The 21,235-nt window shown below is 44.3% G+C and overlaps 1 protein-coding gene across 1 annotated transcript in view; it reads left to right on the forward strand.

The window, feature by feature from the left end:
- LOC139744644 (cytochrome P450 10-like) overlaps positions 1-21,235 on the forward strand; it is a 64,179-nt gene that overhangs the window by 38,992 nt on the left and 3,952 nt on the right. The window contains exons 2-6 of the mRNA XM_071655074.1: positions 16,778-16,980; positions 17,408-17,633; positions 18,163-18,356; positions 19,277-19,481; positions 20,191-20,365. Coding sequence (XP_071511175.1) covers positions 16,794-16,980; positions 17,408-17,633; positions 18,163-18,356; positions 19,277-19,481; positions 20,191-20,365 — 987 coding nt within the window. The 5' untranslated portion in view covers positions 16,778-16,793. The remainder of the gene's footprint in view (positions 1-16,777; positions 16,981-17,407; positions 17,634-18,162; positions 18,357-19,276; positions 19,482-20,190; positions 20,366-21,235) is intronic.

Below are 21,235 nucleotides of genomic sequence, written 5' to 3' on the forward strand. Positions count from 1 at the left end.
CATTGGCATTCATGGTCACAATGGGAAGGTATTATCGCTAGCTTTGGTTCGGGGTGCATCCAGCGAAAAGGACTCCGGTTCAATGACCGCCTCTCGCAGGGTAATTCGTCAATGGGAAATTGATCGTAAAATGGCCTGTAACTCCGCGAGCGCCCCCGATCATGACTGTGTGAGTGAGTAGTGTGTTCCAAGGACCGTGTCGCGTCTATCAGAGTGCCCCTCAGCGTTGGTCGGAGCAGGAGGCGCAGGGAAGGCTCGTCCATTCATTCATCGCTGCATTGCGGCCTCTGCTTCGTTTTCACGCAAAGTGCACCAAAGTCCTGTGCGTACAATTGTAGCTTCACTATCGGGACGAAAACATTGACAAGGGGTGATCGTTGCATGGCAGTGTACTGGTTGTGTCTGCTAAGGAATACCAGGGAGGTGGAAGAGAGAAAAATTCTCATCGAGTGGTAGGCGGACAAGACGGTGGCAGAAGCCCATCTCAGCCGCACGTGCCATCTCCCGTAGGCAGTCGTCATCCCTTCGAAACAAGCACGATGATCTACCGCACCTTGGAGAAGATAATATGAAGACGCACAGCAGGATGTTGCCAGGAGAACAGAGTGCCAGTGTATTTGGAAGATCAATGAAATGTTGCATTCTGCGTCTTACTATTAGTTTTCTAAATGTAAATGAATCTACCAATCTTGTAATCATCGTGCATCAAGGATAAAAAATTCAAGTTGGAAACTCTGAAATAGGTAAGTTAAGTTGTGTTTGAGCATATTCTATAATATTGTGTTGTACTGCCTGGTGTAGAGCTCTTTCATTATGACGTGTGATGTAGGTGTATGAGAATGAAGTTACTAAACTGTCACATTCCCGAAGCATGTCAGTTATGTGGCGTCCACAGACGTCGTAATATAACTGCGTACTGTTGCTCGTGCGCGCATCCTCAAGAAGAAGAAAAAAAAATCACGCCCTCTGAACAGCGTTGCGCGCGATACTGAGTACACTGAATGATTCTACGCTCGTTTTTTCCCGAAAGCATTCCTGGTGATTTATATCAGATGACAACATTCATAACATACATACCTGGTTGTAGGCATTAAAGTTATACAAAACTTATTTGCCCCTCTGCTGCTCCATCATCTGGATACGGTAGCTAGCAAACTTTTATTTTCTGTGCTGTGCACAGACAATATTTTTGAGAGACATGCAGTAAACGGGACCCGTTTCATTACGGGATTCGTTTCATCGTAATTCATTACAATAGTGATATCTACAACAGCAACACCTTCAAATGATCCAATGCTGATTGATAGCAGCCAACAAGGTGTTGCCATGGTGGTTGAAGTTAAAATGGATATTTCTATAAACACAGTGCCCTGTTATAGGCAATAATGTGGTATGGAACACCTTTTTTGGGCTCACACACGTGTATCTCCATCACGTGTAATACGCGAGAACAAGTTGCATTACACCGCGTAGCCCTAACCACCACTTTACATGTATTGTTATTCTGCCCCCTAAACAATCCCGTATACAAAAATTGAGAGGAAAAAATGGGCCAGCTTCAAGCGGCTTTGTTCGGAAACCCCATTTTCTCCAAACATTCTCGTGTGTCTGTGTTTGCGCGCAGAACCCAGCAGCGGCCAATGAGCGAGCTCAAATTGCCGCAGGGCGACACATTGGATAATGAAGGCGGTTCATTATGAGAGTGCGTTGACATGATTGTATTCTGCCTTTTTCCTAGCACCATCATGCACATACGAGCGCATGCATCCCCCGGCTCGAACATTGCACCGATCCTCGGCACGGATTCTTTTCTCTCGGTGTTTTCTAACGAAGACAAACTGGATCAATCATGCAATGGTAGGCTCTGTGAGGGCGCGGTTTATGTCTCATGGGTCAATTACCTCTGAGAGAAGCTAGTCTCTATGCGCAGTCGCGTGGTCGCGAGGTAGCGCACTCTACGCAAGAGTACTAAAATTAATGTTTGTGTGCAATTCCTATGGACAGAGGAGTCAAGTGAAGGAATTCCGAGAACCCATGAATATATCTTGATATTTAGATGAAATAATACATGTTCTATTTCATCTGTGTCTCTTATGTCATGGATGAAATAATGTTCTGCATTTTCTCTTTCAGTTGTTTTTCTTTTTCTTTCTACCACAACCAGCAGTAATTGGAACTTACTGTGTGCGCAACGTAGTGAAACCGGTTATATTTGGTCCTGCCTCCTGGGTTCAACCGGGTTTGATTGACAAAGTGGTTACGACGCCCGCATGACCCCATTGCTACAATTCCCCCTCCGTGAAATGGTTTAAAATCAGCGATGAATGTAACGCACTGGGGAAATCAATCGAAAATGAAGTATACCGTCCAGCGTGACAAAGTGGCGTGCATGGGATCGGGGGGCCCCCCTCGAAAACGTTGAAGTGCTTCTTCTTGTTACCGCACCAGTCCCCAGCCAAATCGACTCTGATGGTTGTCGTTGGGGGATGACTCGAGTCGATCTCCAAAATGTCACGTTGCTCGGAGCGACAGCGTTCATTAAAGATACACGAGTCTCCCGTCCCGTTGCATCAATGGTGAGGAATACCACCTGCAGTATGCTCGGGCAGAGAAAGGTTCCCCCCCCCCCCCCCTCCCTCCCCACTTTGTACATTCTGACCTAGTTACCGCGAGGGAGAGTGGGGTTTCCGCGGCGGAAAGCTCGACAAATCCCATAATCCCCATAATTTCTTCGCGGATTAAAGGACTGGCGCGGAGAACATTAACACTTGCTTGCCAGAGACACACGAAGAGCATGTTGTCATTCGGCATATTTCTGACAAAGAGTGAAAAAATTTTCGTCTCATCACGGAGCAACAATAACGTCTCCTTCGAGCCCCGAACATACAACTTGAAGAAAAATAATGATAATTACGGTGACACGATACTCTGAGAGGAAATAAAATCCGACATAACTACCACTACGACTGCTTTTACTAAAGTTGTATTATCACATCCGTTCATACATATCACATTGAAATAAAATGTTAGTAGAATAGAAAGCATAGAAATAGAGAGAGAAACTTGATTAGTTCTGTATAACAGAATCCATACAGTGATAGGACCCCATTGACGGGCTCCATAACAACTGGAACTGCATGTCTTAAAAATCAGTATAGCCATAGGACACTTTTTGAGTAAACTCAAGAATGAGATAAGCATCTAGCATGATGAAGTGTGCATGTATGCCAGCAAATCCTCGAGTACATTGACCTGTTGTAAAGGTGAAAATGGCGTATCAGTCACGTGGTACTGAAGGCGGGTATGATGACTTGGTATAGGCCTGGCAAGGCGTTAATCTCGCCTTCTTACATGTCTTACATTAATTTCCATGTCTCTTTAGATTATATCAATTGTATAAACTGATAGATTAGGCTTACATAAGTAAAATGGTAAAAACTTAAACTAATTTCTAGATGAATTGAAACTCGGGGTATAATAAGCACGGAAAACCAACAACAAACAGAAGGTTAAAAGGTTCAGCGATGTTGATTCCCTAAGGTTTTGATCACAGACCAAACATGAGGCGCTGGCAGGTCTGCACACACATTGGTACTACTCTCGTGATGACGATTTTTTTCAGGGATATCTTCACATAATATAGGCCTAATGTCGCAGGAATAGGCCTCCGCCTATTTTCATTTTTTTAATTACTTTTTTAAGAGGGAAGGCAACTACTACTAGTGAGTACTACCAAAGTAACCACATGACTGTATACACGCACTCACAAACATGATACCACCGAGTTCGTTCACTCCGAGGACGTCCCTTCCGTATTGGTAATCATACAACGTTAGGAATAATCGTACATGACATGTTTGACTATTAATCACCGTGTTTTCATTGCCAGCACGAGATGCCGTAGTCTGTGATCGCAGACTGCTTATGATTTTACTGATGACTTGAAGCTGGGCATCCTGGTATCCATCCCTGGTGGGTTAAAATATGCGGGGACCATCGTAGTGCGTGGAGAACGGAAACTAGGGTAACACGTTGTAGCTTTTTCGTTAAGAGATGTGTTTTGTGGATGCAGTTTTACAGTGCTATTAAGAATTGATTGAGCGGGGTTCGAAATCATGAGGAGCACAGACCAGTCCTCTCATAATTTGCCTCTATGATTTGATGAAGACCACGTTCAGTTGTACCGTGGCTGGTTGGATGTGACCTGTCGATGACCTCGCTCCAAGCAGCTTGGCCCAACACACCGCACATTGATTTTTGTCAGCTTTTTAAACGTGCTGAACTCGTTAGTCAAGGTTATCCATGCACGAAAATAGGCTCCCTTGAAATGGATTAGAGGAGGGGGGAAAAAAAGAGCAGAGGGTAATAACCACCATCTCTCAAGAACTAGACGGCATCATGATTATATTCTTCTTCTTTTTTCAGTTGCGTTTCTGCCAGAAAGTCTGATTTGTTCAAAGCGCGAGTTCATCTTTGTGTTGCCAACCTTTCGTTTTGGAGTAAAGGGTTCGCATATACCAAGGTGGAAAGTACAAAATCAAATCTTATAACAGGTTGCCAAGAGCTCATAATTTTGTAGCAGCCCAGTTTTTAGAGCGCGGTGCCAAAACAGTCGACAATGGCTTGGCAGGGCGCGTAGGGCACGTTAGACTTTTTAATATGACGACGGACTTGAAACCAGGGCAAGGTGTTAAGAACCAAGGGCCTGCATGCACACATACCCAAGGCAACTATAAACCCACCATCGGGCAAATGAATTAAAGACCAGGTATCTACCTGTTAGTGTTAATAGCATGGGTCTTTGGCAAAATGCCTATTTTGACCAGTGGGTGAAATAGTGTGTGTGTGTGTTTTTTTGTTGTTGTTTTTTTTTTGTAATGCCAAGCAGTGTAACACTACGTCATCGTATTTGTATAACGATTCTGTATTAGTATGGTAATCAAGGTGTCTTCCCCATGGAAATGCACTAAGTGGTATATACATGTAGATGTATTTCGAGAGCCTGAACACCTAATACATTACGCAATTTATCGGCTTGATGAACCGCAAGGCGAGGTCAACCACGGCCACTGGAAGGATTGGTACTCTCAGTCGCGGATCGATAAAGAAGGCATTTAATCCAGATCTCTTTCCTACTGAACAATGTTTAACCTCCGCTTTTGGCACGACTTTATAATCCGCGTAAAGTGCATGGAAGCGGATTCGCTCTCTCAAAAGCTGTATTCAACTTGTGGAACGACGGAAACCAGTTGACTTAATGACGAATAAATGAATGAATAGTAGGAAACTGGGTCTAAATAGGCTTCTATTCTTTTTAAATCTTTATGGAAAAGTTACGAGAAAAAAAATCAACTACAAAAACACCCTAAACAGACCGAGGACGCCCCCGGTTGCCTTTCTGACTAAACGCAGGCTGTGCGGGTCTGCAGGATTTCTGTCACGGAAATATAATGATGATAGATTCCAATGACATGGGTAGGGGCCGCGGAACTCTTCTTTTCGGGGGGGGGGGAGGGGGAGGGGACATCCCCCCCCCCCCCGCTTTGGAGGAACTAATCTCTGGATGGAACTCTCGAATTGTCATGGGTTTGTGTTTTATGTTTTTAATTCTTATTTTCGATTTTAAAGACCCATAAATGTGTGTGTGTGTGTGTGTGTGGGGGGGGGGGTCTGCAGCTCCTTCCTCCCCCCCCCCCCCACCTTCCCGCCCTCCCTGTTCCGCGATCCATGATGATGGGAGGCCGATATGTGTGTTGAATAATGGGGGCTTCGGTTTGCAAGCAATGCCAGCGTCTTTCGCGTATTATAAATTCACACTAAAATGGCCGCTGCTCCAGGAAATGGACAAGCATGGACAGTTCACAAACGGCCTCAGCCCAACCCTGCCTGCATTATTACAATGGCCTCCTATGCTATTCTTCTGTTAGCGGTCTGATGTTTTCCGATTGCTTACAGACCACATCCTCTAAAACTGACTTATTCTAACATCATGCAATATCTTGCATATCTTTCTTGACCCGGCATGGTAAGATTTGATGTCTATTTACGAACTAATGTTCACCATTTCTGTTTTACACAGCCGACATACAAAACGTTGCAACTCTTTGCGTTTGATAAACAGTAGACATACTTAACATTCATAAGCCAATGAAATCTGAATTATCCGTTAATCTTAATGATCGGCCGTCGTCAGTGGATTTGATAATAAAACATCCTGACTTTTAACACTTCCCCTCATTAGGCGCAAAGTAGGCCCATATAAATTCTGCGCCGGAGAACCATGCGTGGTGTTATATTATTGAGAATAGTTATGTGCATATCACAATATTCCATTGATTTAACATGACTTCTTACGAGCCTTTGTTTGTTTGTTTGTTTTTTGATAACTGCTTGTTTTCTTTTTGGGAAGGGGTACAGAGATTTGGACGAACGATGAATTGATTTCGTGCTATCAAACCAGGGAGGTGGAAGACATTCCACCTCTCCGATCAAACGCAGGCATTGATAACCTGCTGTATTAAAAATGGATTGAGAAAATAGAATACAAAACTTGGATAGGATCTTGGAGTGTTAGCAGAAAAGGGCAGCATAATGATAATGATATTATGTTCAGTAGCTGACGAATAAACGGGAGCTTCTATCCCGAATTGTGGATGGCCACGGCTATGATGGTGGGTTCCAACGTCTCCTTTACCCCCGGGGAGTTTACCCATACCACGCAGCATTATCAGCATATCGCCGAAGCTAGATGAAAACGTGTGACGCGAAAAGAAAATACCGTCTTCATTTCACAACCTTCCCGTGACTAACCTCCCTCTTACCAAATTAGCAACAGACATGTCTAAACCGTGTTTCGCCAGGTTATCGGAAATGCAGCTAAATATACTAACATGCTCGTTCACCGCGTTTTCGGCTCGGACCTGACAGGCGGTCTTGTCTAATCACAAGACGTTTAGATTTCTGCTTCCACCCGCTGTCAGAATTTGGCAGAGGGGACAGTATTTCACACTGCGTTGGGTGGCCCGAGGCTGCGTTCCAATTAGTGCGCTGACCGTGTTAAGCAATCCCTCGATTTGAGGTCACCAGTTCACCTCATATGACCTTTTCCTAATATATAGATGTCTTCGGACACTTTTTCTCTCCCTTGGGTCTCTCATCCAGCCCCCAACGCTACCCCCACCTCTCTCTCTCTCTCTCTCTCTCTCTATCCCTATTTGAAATTCTCTTCTTCAGCTTCGCCCTCTTTACTCTAGTTCCCTCTCACTCAATCTCCTCCTACATCACCAAGCAGCAGTCTTTGGATTATGGGACTGTGTGCGGAAGTCTGCCGTAGCTCCGTCTTCCTAAATAAACCAATCATACATGCTAAATGCATCCTGAATTTTGCCTTTCAGTTATGCAGCTGGTGGCTTAGGAGGCACACCGCATATCTTTCTGATCGATCTACTCGAGTTTTCCTGGGCTTATCGCCTGCTGGGGGCGGCACGGAATTGAACCCAGAATTTTGCAGTCCATACTGCACGTGCAGAGAATAGCAGAACCATCCCTAAAGCCAGCATCATTTTCTGCATGAAGGTACAGAAAGAAATGACATTCCGCTGAACGATGTGATATCTATATACAGTTTAAAATTTTGTCAAGCGAAGTTCATCGCTTGTGTCCAAAAGAAGTGTAAAACACCATGCCAGGGGATTGTTTACAATAGAGTACTAATCTTGGCTGTATCCTACTTCGAAACTAGGGTTGTCCTCACATACATTTGTTGAATTGTATTTGATGTGGAGTCGACTACAAACTATGCTTCACAGTTACACAGCGCCCCCTCGACGGATTATCCCTAATAAGGGAGTGACGAGGCTGTGCCGTCAAGCGCGAATTTCTTCCCTTCAGTGTATTCCTAATAGATTGCCTTTAATAAAATCCAGATTACCAGGATAAAAGCTGGTAGATTCCAGCGCGGTGGATTTCTCGGCAAGAGACGTCATGATGGTGACGCTATGATAAACACGTGGGCCCATTGAGGTGAAAGGATGCCACGATATCGTCCGTTTGGCGCCCTTTCAAGCTCCTTCAAAGGGCACTTTGTAAAAGTACAACCAACATACGCGCGTGCAAAAGGTGAGTGCAATGATCGACAGCGCGTTTGTGTGATCACTTTTGGGTGATTATGTACAATGTGTGTTCTGCGTCTTCTGTAACCTGTGGCAAGTCAGTGTGGAGTTGTAACGTAATTTGGCACATCAAACCCTGACTTGGAAAACCTGAATCATCCTGTACAAAGTCTGTTTCGATGCCAGAAGCAAATAAACCAATGGCAATGTTTTGAAAAGGAATGTAGAAAACATGATGTATGTAGGGCCTAGGCCTACATATTCAACCGCTAATGATGATTTCAAAGGAAAACGTCTTTCTAATTTCGGACTCCTTGTGCCAGGAATACATTTCCAGGGAGCTGGCAAGCCACTGGTGCCTACAGAAGAAAAGGGACGAGCTATGCGAGGCATTCTAAACATTGCCCGTGAAGAGGGGGCAGGCCGGAGCTCTGGGGCAGGCGTTTGAGAGGCTCCCCCTGGAAACGGCAGGTTACAGCACTTCCAGTGGAAAAGGTCAATGAACATCTTCGTACAGCCATCAATAATGGCGATTCACCTTGTCCATACGGTCAATATAGGCGAATAGTGTGAGCAAATTCAGACCTCTTTCCTCTTCACAGTCCAACACAGAGCCTCACCTGTCGGCATCATAGTCCTATAATAGTCCTTCGACGGGCCATTACACCCCCTGTAATGGAGCACGTTCTTATGTCATGTCGGGGTTAATATCCTAAACAGTGTCACTCAAGTCAGACTACAAGATTGATCGTGCAAAATCCAGTCTTGGCAGAATTACAACTAAATTCGAGTCTACCAGTACGTGCACTTCTTGATGAGGCTAATCAATCCATTTTGCGTTCTGCTGACGGAGTTCGCACGGCGAGTGCGGGAGTGTTTTATTTGCTTTGTTTTCCTCTCTTTTTTTGTAACCACGGTGACCTAGCGCTAACAGCACGGGACACACCTGTATCAATAGCCTCACGACCCATCACTTCAAGATCATCAATTTGTCATTTAATAATCCATGATTATCTTTATTTCATCACGTGCACGTTCTAAAACTCTCGTCGGCACTCAACGCCAGGAACCCACTGCATCTCAGAATACTCATCTCTGCTTTGCCAAGTATGCGTGCGAACAGTTATTATGAGACCAAATGGGTTAATTTGAACAGCCCACGACACTGTGGAGCAATCTATAAACACGTGTTCACATTTCTCGACGCTGATGGGAGCTCCATTTAATGGCGAGTGTCATTGACTCGTGGCGAATGATTTCCCCGAAAGGTCAATGCCTTCTCTTTCGCTGCTTCCAGGCCCGTCCAGCTGTTTAGTTATTGTGGCGGCGATGTAGTTTGGTTGTCAGGTCAGCAAACGTTTGCGTAGAGTCCTGAAAGCTATCATGATTAATAGCGGGACACTTGGAAACCTCTTCGCTTTGTCACACCCTTCTCCAACCGGGCGATTACCTGGCACAGGCCTCCAGTCTTGATTGAACAGCCGTCACTTTTTTATGCCTCACATACTTTTCTCATCACTGTACAGAAACGGTGAAGAATGCCAGTGCTGTATTAACACTAAGGTCCGGAATGAATTATCACATCGACGCTGTCGCCCGCTTTAGTGTCGTTCAACGAGTTGCAGTACCTTGTAACAAGCCACCCGACCACACAATCAGTCAAGAACTCACTTGAATCCCTAAAACTTGACTTTGGTTTTTGTATAGCCAATCTTGCCAGATGTTCTGACAATGAACTCGACAAGCTTCGCCCCAATTGCTTCGTAATGTCAAAGATAAGTGGCTTTTACGACAATAGCAGTGGAAGTCGCAGAGTTCATCAACCAGCCATTAATACTGTGGAAAGAGCTGGCTCCGAGACAAACAGTGTACCTACATCTGCATAGTAGTATGCATCTTATTTTGTCCGTGTGTGTCACTTCGTAGATATAGGGCTATCTATTTCTATTATTCAAGATTCGTTCTCCCGAGAACACAGACCGTTTTTACTTCTACCCGTCAAAGGCAATTTGCCGTCAGTCGAGGTTGAACTTCCCGTGACAAGTCTGACCTGATGGGAGAAGAAATCTACAGGTTTTCTTTTCTTCACTTTCTCTTTTTCCCCTCTCTCTTTCATTTGTTGAATCCTCAGTAGCGAGACAGCTAAGAGATGTATGTAATTGCCAGTTGAACCGCGGACAAGAAGAGCGAAGGAGCGGAATTCAAGAGGGGCACGCGATTAATTCAAATCGACGTGCCTTGCCCGTGCCTCCGTTGATCTACTTCCCTCTTCAGGTCGTTGACTTGTTTCAGTCGCCAGCTAAGCATGAAACGATGGACTATTACGAGCCATGTTGCATTTAATACGAACATGTTGCTCGGTCATTATTGCAGCCTAAAAGCCGGTGGAGAGTGCAGAAGATGCGCTATAGAGAGTGATCGAATGAATCGTGATATATTTTTTCTTCTAATGGCGAATAAAGATTTATTTCATTTCCCGTCCCCCCCCCCTTATCTCTATGACGTTTTGACATATTGGAACAGGAAACTCAAGCAGAGTGGCTTCAGGCGTCTTACGCTGAGTCAATTGCTAACACCACTTAATATCACAAGCTGTATTTCTATGTGTACATTTGACAGATAACACTGAGGGTAAAACATGTATTTTTCATCTTATTTAGTGTAAGATAGTCATGGATTCTCTCCTGTTCCTTTTCCTCCTGCTCGTCAGTCAACCTCTGTCATTTTCAAGACACCACCCGCACTTTCTCAAATTGCCTTTGTTCATTTGTCCCCCTCCCCCTGAAGGTGAGAATACACTTTTGCGAAGTCTGGTGGGAGAATTTTTGTGACTAAGTTCTCCGTTGAATTTTTGAAGAAAATAGTACAGTCAGGCATACTAGAACTCACTCTTTGTGTCTAACGCAAATTGTTGATACATTGTATCACATTTTATTGATTCTTTTAATAAGGTAAGTCTCTTTCCATAGATATTAATCCTATAATCAGAAACCATAACTAGGGTGTCGTGCCTACATTGTAGGCCTATATCACGTGATTAAACGGGTGGGAAGAATGTCACTTCATCCAACTGGTGTTAATTAGTAATGTTTGTGTTGTTTTGGTAAGACACAGGGGTGAGCAACCTCTTCGGCTCCCGCGTGAAGTCCTTGTTACAGAATTCATCTACATACTCAAATATTGCTCATCGAAAGAGAGGAAAGTGCAATGAACCGAAAGTAACGGGGCAAACGGGTCATTGTCTATGCCGGGCTCGTTTGAGGCTTTTCTCGCTACAGGGGATTAATGTGTCGGTAAGTGGGCAAAAGTCAGTGCTTTACTCATGTACATGTACTTGGAACAGAGCTTGTTACATTGTTTTGGGATGAGGTTGTAGACCGGACGCCTGTAGCGGGTAGGCTCTTTTTCCACTACGCCTGACGATTGGTGTATGACGCAGCCGGGTGGGTGGCCAGTCGAGTTGTAGCTCGTTACGGGTTGGCGTCCTAAGTAACTCACGGGATTCGATATTGCGAGCAGGCAAGGCAGGCAGTCTTGAGGAGCATTGAGTTTGGCAACCGCGTACCATTTTACATGTACGAATCGGTACCCCATGTTCCCTCGAACTGGGCCAGTTGGCGATAGGATTCGAATTTCTGGCATTCCGCACCCGGTCGCATTAAAAGGTGATTAATCCATGTCGGTTTTTCGGCGAGTGGAACGCATGGCAGTTCGTGTCCTCAAAGGAAAGATCGTAGCATTTCGTCCGGGTCGATCCATCATACTCCATCCGGTTGCGGCAGGACGCGGAGAGGGGGCAATCTTCGAAACGTGTCACATTCCAAGTGTCAATGACAACTTCATGCGAGGAACCCCCTCGAACTGAGGTCCCTGCTAATTAGGGGCTTACAGGAGAGTTGTGCGGCACCGTATGCTGTGGAGACAGTAGCATATTTGCCCCATATATAGAGCGTGCTCCGTCAACACGAAGTATGTGAGACGTCAGGGGGATTTTTAAACAGAGCGAGACACCGGGGCTAGCTGGAACTGTGAGCAAGGAGTTTGGCGGTCGGCATAAGTGTGGTTTTGCTTGAAACCACCTAATGCATATTTCGCATGTCAGTGTAATCAGTTCTGCCTTTTGCAAGTACGTAAGGATAAGAAAATCTGTTTTGATAGATTCTCCGGCCTAATGACGTATCGTTAAGCAGTGACACGGGGTAAATGTACTTCGACATGAACGTCATACAGGTGTAATATTTTTTTTTAATGAACTTTCACCCAGAAGCACCGCACTATGACACCTGCAAAGTCTCTATCACTGACAAATCTTTACCTCTGAGATTTCTCTCGAAGACGAAATATGTCAAACGATTGGTAAGACTTACAAAAGTGAGAAAAGCAGACACCAAATTGCATAACTGTCGCACAAAGTGACATTGACATTTCATGTCGTTGAAGCTGACTAAAGAATGCTCCCCACATGTACATCCGTACCATGATCGGTCATGTCTTTTCTTTGATTTTTAGATAAAAATGAAGAAGCTTTTTTGCCTCACTATCAATAACAATAAATTGATGTCTTCTTGAATATGTCATCAGATTGTAGGCCTATCTTTATTTACCGGCATCTTCCTTTTGCAGCAAATTGCCGATATTGTTCCTCCTTACCTGGAGCGCCTAAACCCTGCCCTCGGAGCTACTTGGTATGTAGCACCATGCTCTTGAAGAGGCCACGCACCAATATTCTCCGGAAATGACCAACTCTCGACAACATGACTTATTCATGACTTTGGCCTGCCGCTTCGTGATTATACCGGTCAAAGAGCACGCGGGAGGGCGGGCGGGCGGGCATGCAGGCGATGTGTATAGCCAGCAGTATACAGTATTCCAGGGTCGCGAGAATTCACTTCGCACCTGAGCTTAGCATAGTTTTATTGATACAAGCTTTTGGGGTTGCTGTCACGTGTTCTCGGCCGAGTGTCTTGCCCCTCGAGTATTTGTCTTGCACATGCCCAAGCTCTGTCTGGCGATGACAAGTGTGACCTACATCTTGTTAGCGCATCAGTATTCAGCTCCGATATCGGATGCTCCCCTTACCAATTCCGCTCGCCTGATGCCTCTCCATCAACGGACTTTGTCTTGACGCCATACATTCCCTTAGTTTTTCCGAGCAAGCGTGGCGGTTCAATGATATCTAGTACTGACACATATCATGAAATGAAACCCTACTAAAAGGGTGATGAAGTTCGAAAGTTTCATATTTTTGCAAAGAGAGTGAATGTTAGAACATGCTTTACATAATGATGAACGCATGTATCATGTTTAACTAACAGTGGTTGTGTTCACCATATCGAATTAGTCGGCATAGTTCTCCCTCGGATACAATTGAAGATGAGGTATTTATGACTTGAGTTCGCCCCTGATTGAGTTCAAGTCGCTATCTACAGAAGATAGCAAATATAGGACACAAACTGGGGATTGACTTACAAACCGTTTTATCATGTGAGATCATAAGTTGAGGCTTGCAAGTCGTATACCCTGACTCACGGAGACCGTGTATAGCTATGTCTTTAGTATTAGTTTGTTTGTATAATTTCGCACACACTCAAAATCCGCCCATGATAAATTTACGTTCACAATTTGTATGACGCAGTCCGATAAATTTCTTTCAATATTTGCCGCTCTTATCGCACCAGTCCTTAAAAAAAAAATCTTAGCTATGATAGCGGCTCTCTCTGTGATCCTGGACGGGTACCATTATTCACTGGAGTCCTAGGCCTGTTTGTGTTAGCTCTAATCGGTTGCGCCGCCCCATTCTCACCCCTTAGAACAGATGGGCTGATATACAGCAATCGAGTTATCATTCAAACGATCAATACCTACTCGTTCTGATTGAAGGGATACGGGAATAATGTGGATTTAAAAAAAAGAAAACAACAACTTGGTATTGGAAGAGTGGCTCAAAGGTTTGTAGAAAAGCGCTTAACAGGTTGACGATTCTAATGTTCTTGGCAGATCTTTTCTTTGTCGCTGAAATGGAAGGCGAAAAGGTAACAATACAACTTTTTTCCTGGAATGTGGAGTTTATTCAAATTTGCCTAAATTTCGGGAGAGAAAATGGGCCACGTTCTGCCATTTATCGGCTTAATTTGCAGCCACAATGTGCGGAATTCTGCATAGCAACAGACTCATTTATCAAAGAGAAATGAACGTGTTTGTCGTCTAATCCCCCAGTTAAACTCTTGAACTCGCAAGTGCTACACAAATGTGTTTGTGCAGTCCGAGGTACAAGGAGTGTGAGCAAACTCGAGAGACTTGCAGTTCGATGACCTTCTTGGCTTTTACTTGTATGTAGAATGCCCTCACGATCCAAACTCGAACTTCTCTCCCCCTCGGCTCCGTTTTTGTCTTTTTGTTTGGTCTTTGCCGCTACCTTCCCTGACGGAGTCGCTGAACCTCCTATTCAGCGGGTCAATAAATCAATAGCAGGGAGTTGCAGTCAATCAAGTCAGAGAAAGAGAAAGAGAGAGACAGAGAACCTCTCGGTCGAGGTATTTTGCCTGCCATTCTGAGACGACTTTTTTTTTTCCTTGATGGATAATTCAGGAGTATTTCGGCGGAGCTTGGCTTTTCACGGCTGATTGCTGGTGAGAAGTGATGTGAGAGAGTCGTTCAAAGGCATGTTCAAAGCGACACCCTTTGTCACCCGGTGGGTGACGCTGGGAGAAAAATGGCATCTGCTGGCACTGGGGCAGCGCTGTCGTCACACTCGGAACACTGTGGAATCACGCCAGGCAGGCTGCGGGGTAGCTCTTTCGCCGGTGAACTTCCTTGTCGAAAAATCTGCAAGGTCCTACACACAACTCGCTCTCACCCACCCGTCCTGAAATATCAAACAAGAAAACCATCACTACCTACACGAAAACATATCGTCACTTAGTGTTTATTGAATCGTGTTAAAATATCAAATCAAATTTGAGATTCAGATTCAAATTTCTTTTTAAAGTGTACTGATGGGTGAACATGTTAGAGATATACCTAATGGGTCTGCAATATGACTTAGCATCAAATAAGGCGTAGACGAAGTTTATTCACGAGAATGTCAACCCGCGCCGCGCCTGTTGCTCTGCTCACAAGCGGATTCCATTCACCTTTTCCTACCCTCTCTGAGTATCCTTTCCATGGCAGGCAATTTTCGCTGTTCGAGCGTGAACTTCAGGTCGCGACTTCCGAGCGCGTTCAAAATACATGTATCTCTAGTAAGCCTGGAGGTCGTCTGTCGAGCTGTCAGCGAGCGCTGTGTCGGTATCTGCCTTCCGTAAGTGTTTACAAATTGCTGCGTTCACTTTCGTCGCTGTGACGAGTCAGTCACCTCTTCATCCGAGCTCTTTTTATTTTTTCCCCTTCGCTACTAGTCTCGTTCCAGTCTTGATTACCAAATTCACACCTTCCCTTAGTGTATAATGCACTGACTGTTTACAGGATATATTTCTGTGTGTATATTCAAGATCTATTAAAGATCTATTGACTGTAGGATACATGAATTTTTGCTATCGTGGAAACACATTTTCGATGCAGTTCAGTCGACATTAGGTTTGTTGAAGTAAAATGGCATACATGTAGTCATTTTTTTTTTTCCTCTGGCAAGCGTCGTGATGGGAGATGGAAAGAGAAAGCCGCTGTTGGGTTTTTTTTTTCTCACATTAATTTAACATTGTTTAAAGCGACGTAGAAACATATAAAAGAATAGCGTAAATATAAACGACGGACGTAATTACAAGTGGCGATGATGAATCTTATAAAAGATTTATCAACATACTGACATTAATGATTATGATTTGCAGCATTTGGCCAGACCATGAGAGTATCGTGTCGTTTTGCACTGGGTTGTCGCTGCAGACAAAATACGAAATAGGAGACAGGAAATGTACATATATTATGTTCCTGTACCTTGAAATAATCGTCCCGATACGCCTCAACGTTTTGTGGCCCTTTCCCAAAACAAGTCTGAACATTTCAGTCATTAATAACCGGTTGGTCTTGAGACTGACTTTGCACGACATTCTCTTAAATTAAGTCGTTAGTGCAATCCATATTAACCATCGTGTTGTTTTAGTTATCTTCTCGTTCCTGATTCGAGGTTTCTCTAATGACCACAGGAATAGTCAGTGCGCATGTCGACGAAATACGTGTACAGAAACGAACCTGTGTCGCTCTACTATCTCAGTGTAGACGGTCTTTTCTTAAGCTGACGAACTAGACATTTTGCAAGCCGATTTCAGCCAAACTTTTTGTGAGAGAAAAAAAAATCACTCGTGCCACTGATATTTGTCACAAACTCACTTCTCACTCGTCCGTTGTACTGTTTGTTGTCATGTACATTGTTTCCAGAATTTTACGGGAACCGTCTTCGTCAGGGACCATATGTCCAGAAACCCTGCCACAGTGAGTGCAGGACGGTCAACATTCAATCAGCAAAATTAGTCGGGTCCACGAGACTTCCAGCGAGATAGTTGCGAGTTTTTATACTGCTCATTAGGCGATAATTGATTCCGAATCCGGAAGGCCTAACGTATTCGTGACGAAATCTTTCAGTTTTCATCAGCCACCCTCCTGCAGAATCAGAGAGACTCAAGCAGGACTTTCATTAATGTTTTGTATTTTCTTGTTAATTGTCTTTTCAGATAACAACTCGACAACATGTTGCCTGCAAGCGTCGGCCGAACGTCGGCTTGTCGTGTGGCGTCCGTCGCCCAGCAGATCGTGCAGAGACACGTCGGGACGATGGTGACTGCTGAACAGCTGAAAGAAGCCAAACCTTTCTCAGAGATCCCTGGACCGAAGGGGATACCTCTTCTTGGTTCGCTCTTGGACTACACCGGCTTCGGTAGGTATTTCAAAGTCTGGACATCGGTAGTTGTCTCTCCTATCACTATCACTATCTAGTTGGAAATACTCATTGTCTAAATCTAGCGAGTAGTGTGGTGTTGTTTTGATGTCAAAGTGTGTAGAGCGTGTAAATTGGTATTGATCATGTTGATACGTTGATTACGTTCTAAAGACTAAGTCATTGTCGTCTCGATTTTTATTGTAGTCTAATATATCGATGGATTTGCTTTACATTGATTGATAGCATGTTAATTTTGATCGTATAAGACATTTCGTGCCAGAAATGTTCACCGGATGCATGTGTCACATCGTACACACTGTGTCAGTCATGTAAGGCTTATTTGGTTCGATGATCAATGTGCATTCACATGCTGGAGAAAGTAAGGTAATGGTAGAATGTTTATCATTGTTCATTTCCTTCGTAGGTCCCTACAGAATTGATAAGCTCCACGAGGCAACTGTGGACAGATTCCGGACCTTTGGACCAATCTTTAAAGAGACTCTGGCTGGTGTCACGCACGTTCACATCATCGACCCCACCGACGTCCGGGAGCTCTTCCGCAACGAAGGCAGGAGGCCGAAGCGGACCCCGATCGACGCCATGGTCAAGTACAGACGAACGAGGCAAAGACACATTGGCATGGCCAACACGTAAGTCCGTCACGTCCATACACAGTCGTGATCGACATTCCTGACTTACCGAAGTCCAACATTGCAGATATTTTACTGATGGGGAATAGGGCTTTAACAGGAAAGGAAAAATCACATATTTCACCATGCTTTTGTTATCATGTCGTCATAACCTTTGATACCCATGCACGACGACATCAACTGTAAAAGTCCGCATGAGCTATAGAGGGAACACTGTTTACGCTGTGCGTAAGCCGACCTGTGCATCGAAATTCTTGTATTGATAACGTCAAAATGTTTTCCCAACTTCTGTTCAGTGTTGATATGACTTAACCGATACCCCACGAGTTAGAAAGAACCGCTGCAAACTGTTTCGATAATTGCTAACAGGATCGTGCTTGAAGAAGTCAGAGGACGGTTGATAAAGGGCAAGGAGACTGAGATTATGTTGTGAGTAATTGGGACAAAATGAGGCTAAAGGTAGTGTCCGATTAGGGGAAGGGCCTTTGGAGTGAAAGTTGTTTTTCCTTTGAATTATTTTCCCATCCAGAGAGGGCGAAGAGTGGCAAAAACTTCGCAAGCCCGTCCAGCATCTTCTCATGAAACCACAGAGCGTCAACGCCTACATCCCCATCATGGAGGAGTGCGCAGACGACTTCGTGACCCTCATCAAGGAGACGAAAGACTCAGCTACCGAGGAGGTGCCCGACTTCAACCACAAGATCGAGCGATGGACGTTAGAGTGTGAGTACCTAATAGAACGGGACTGAAGTTGTACCGGAGATGTTTCGGTGTGAGGTTCGCAGTCCGATATCGCTGTGTCCAAAGTGAAGCGTTCAGGATGTTGCAATGATAACATATTGTGACAGGTGCGCACTAAAAGAACATGTGTTAATGATGAATCTATGGATTTTTTTAAAATTTTTTATCTTTTGTATTGTGGAATAAAGTTCTTAGGCGTTGTGTTCAAAGTGTCAGTATAAATATGATTGTCACGATGCGGGAACTGATGAACTTGCGCTGGTTTTCTTTTCATTCGTTGCTGTGCATGCTCAATAGATGTGAAATCCATGATTTTTTTTTTTTTTTTTTTTTGGGGGGGGGGGGTTTGCCTGTTTTCAGATAATGACGTCATAATGATGCATGGATGCACGAAACCATGATGGCGAAATGTTCCAGTTGGCACTCAGTGATATTCTATTTCGACGAATACTATGTATTGAGTTCTTTTATGAGAATTTGCGCCAAATCCCCCTTTTTTTGGTTGTATTTATTCGCTGGTTTAACGTCAGTGATTTTAAATGGTGGGTACATCGTGCTGCAAAACAGGTCCCACGCGCAATGCAATTATCACGGCGGATGCAGTTAATGACGTAAGGTTCAAAGAACTCGAGTGATTTTTATCTCCTATTCCCTCGTGTGTCGTGAGTAAACGCAGACATTTCGAGAAGTCGACTTGCCAAATACCCCTAGACACTTACAGACTGAGAACTACGTCTGTCTACACATGCCGCCAATTTGCTAGTTACGCGGCGAGACCCTTTACCCGCCATTGTGCCCCGGTTAAGGCTTTCTTTTGCAATCACATTCAAGCTGCAATGTTTTCTTTTGTCGACACCTCTTACTCACACGCCCCCATCGACTCTTATTGTCCACCCCTGCAGCGGTCTGCGCTATTGTGTTTGACTCCAGGATGGGCTGTCTCAACACGGGCCTGGACAACAACCCGGAAGCGCTCGAGCTGATTGTGTCAGTCGAGAATTTTTTTGACAGTCTCAAGGACCTCACCTTCAGCTTTCCCCTCTGGAAGTTTGGCATCGCCACCAAAGCCTGGCAAAAGTTCACGAAAGCGCAGGATTACTTCTTCAGGTAATTAGCAAGAATCGAGGAGAGGCAACAATTTGGGGTGTCTTCGGGTGGCGGGAAACCGGCGCGCGTTGAGAGAGCGGCATTTGGCGTGTAATGAGATATCCCCACGGTACATGTTGGGAGGAAGCAGGCCTAAGAGACGATGGAGGCTTGGGGGAGGTTCGGATTTTCGCCTCCCTTTAAATTAGGTCAGAAGAGAAGTTATCAACAGTTACATAGATTGAGAATAGTCTAGCAGCAGGCGACAGGGCCTACATTCATTTCGGGGGAAGTACTTAACATCACAAATCCTTGTTGACAAAATAGATGTCAGTTTTCGTTGACGTCTTTCTTGAGCAAGATAAGTAGAACAGCGTTGGCTCAGTGTCGAATTTCACCGAGCCTAATGAACCAGTTTCAGCGTGGCGTTTCGCCGTAACAGGCCTGTATAGAATGCTTTAAACACTATACTTTAGTGTAATCATGATACATAAGATATTTCTTCAATTCCGGATTCCATTTACCACAGGATTCCATAATATCCGGTACAACCTTGGTGCTGGATTATCTTTGCAAACAAAATGTAATGAAAAAAACAGACGTAATTTGACTGCTCGGTACCTCATGAAGTAACAACCAGTGCTCTCTCTCTTTTTCCTCTTTGTGTATCCTCCTATCCCCCTGTCTGTCTGTCTCTATCTGTCTATGTATCTTTCTGTATACTTTACAGAACCTCCAAAAAGTATGCCTTAATAGCGCTGGACCGGATGAAAACCACAGTTGGCACGGGCAAGGACAGCGCGATGGAAGGAACGTTTCTCGAGTGCCTCCTGGCCCGGCAAGACTTCGACATCGACAACCTCTGCGACCTCATGAACGACCTCATGATCGCTGCCATCGAAACGGTAAGGACTGCCATTCCATCTTTGAAGTCTGCGGATCGTAAGCCGAGCTTCAAAATTCTCATTAAACTTAGTCTGCAGACGTAATTGGATCGAACAGATGCAAATCCGACAAAAGAATACCGTTATTACTTTATTCGGATTCCCAATTTTTTTTTTTGTTCCTTCACTGTAGTAGTGTTTAGCCCTTGTGATCTCAGAATATTTTGAGTCGCATGATAAATGTGACATCATTAGTAGTTTATGTTATGATATGACACGTCAGGTGAAAACTAGCTCACAACACTTTTTAACTAACGACCTTGCGTGATGTAGGCAGCTATATCTTTGTACATCACGGTTAAACAAAAATGGTACAACCAGTCTGCCCATGTCATTGCGTCAACTCCGCTCGGCGCTTGTAGAATCCCTTGTCGGCGCTTGTAGAATCCCTTGTCGCCACATCACGTCGAGTCGGCGCTGTGCAGCATGAAAGTTGATTTGACATTTTAACGAGAGAGGGCGCCTTCGCATCATTTCTAAGGGTGGCCGCTTATAATGGACTTTAAATTTATATATTTGTTTTATTATTTATCCGATTATTTGATTGAAAACTACATGTATCATTGTTATTATTATCCTCATTGCAAGTAACAGGGTGACTTAATTTCATGTTCAATATCTTCAAAAGATATTCCAGGCTGCCATGATTTCGATCTTTGGCACCTGCAATAAACTGTTTTATTGACACATTTCAATCGCACACCCACATCCGTTTATAACAAACATGGCTTCTGACATGCAAACGCTTGCTCAGACCTCATCTTCACAGCGTAATGTATTAAAACTGAATTCCATGCACGGACATGTATTTGCTTACAGAAGCTGATTTTG

This window comes from Diadema antillarum, unplaced genomic scaffold (assembly GCF_040938485.1).
Source record: "Diadema antillarum isolate AM-2024a unplaced genomic scaffold, OU_Dant_1.0 seq00001199_RagTag, whole genome shotgun sequence".
In the NCBI taxonomy this organism is placed as follows: Eukaryota; Metazoa; Echinodermata; class Echinoidea; order Diadematoida; family Diadematidae; genus Diadema; species Diadema antillarum.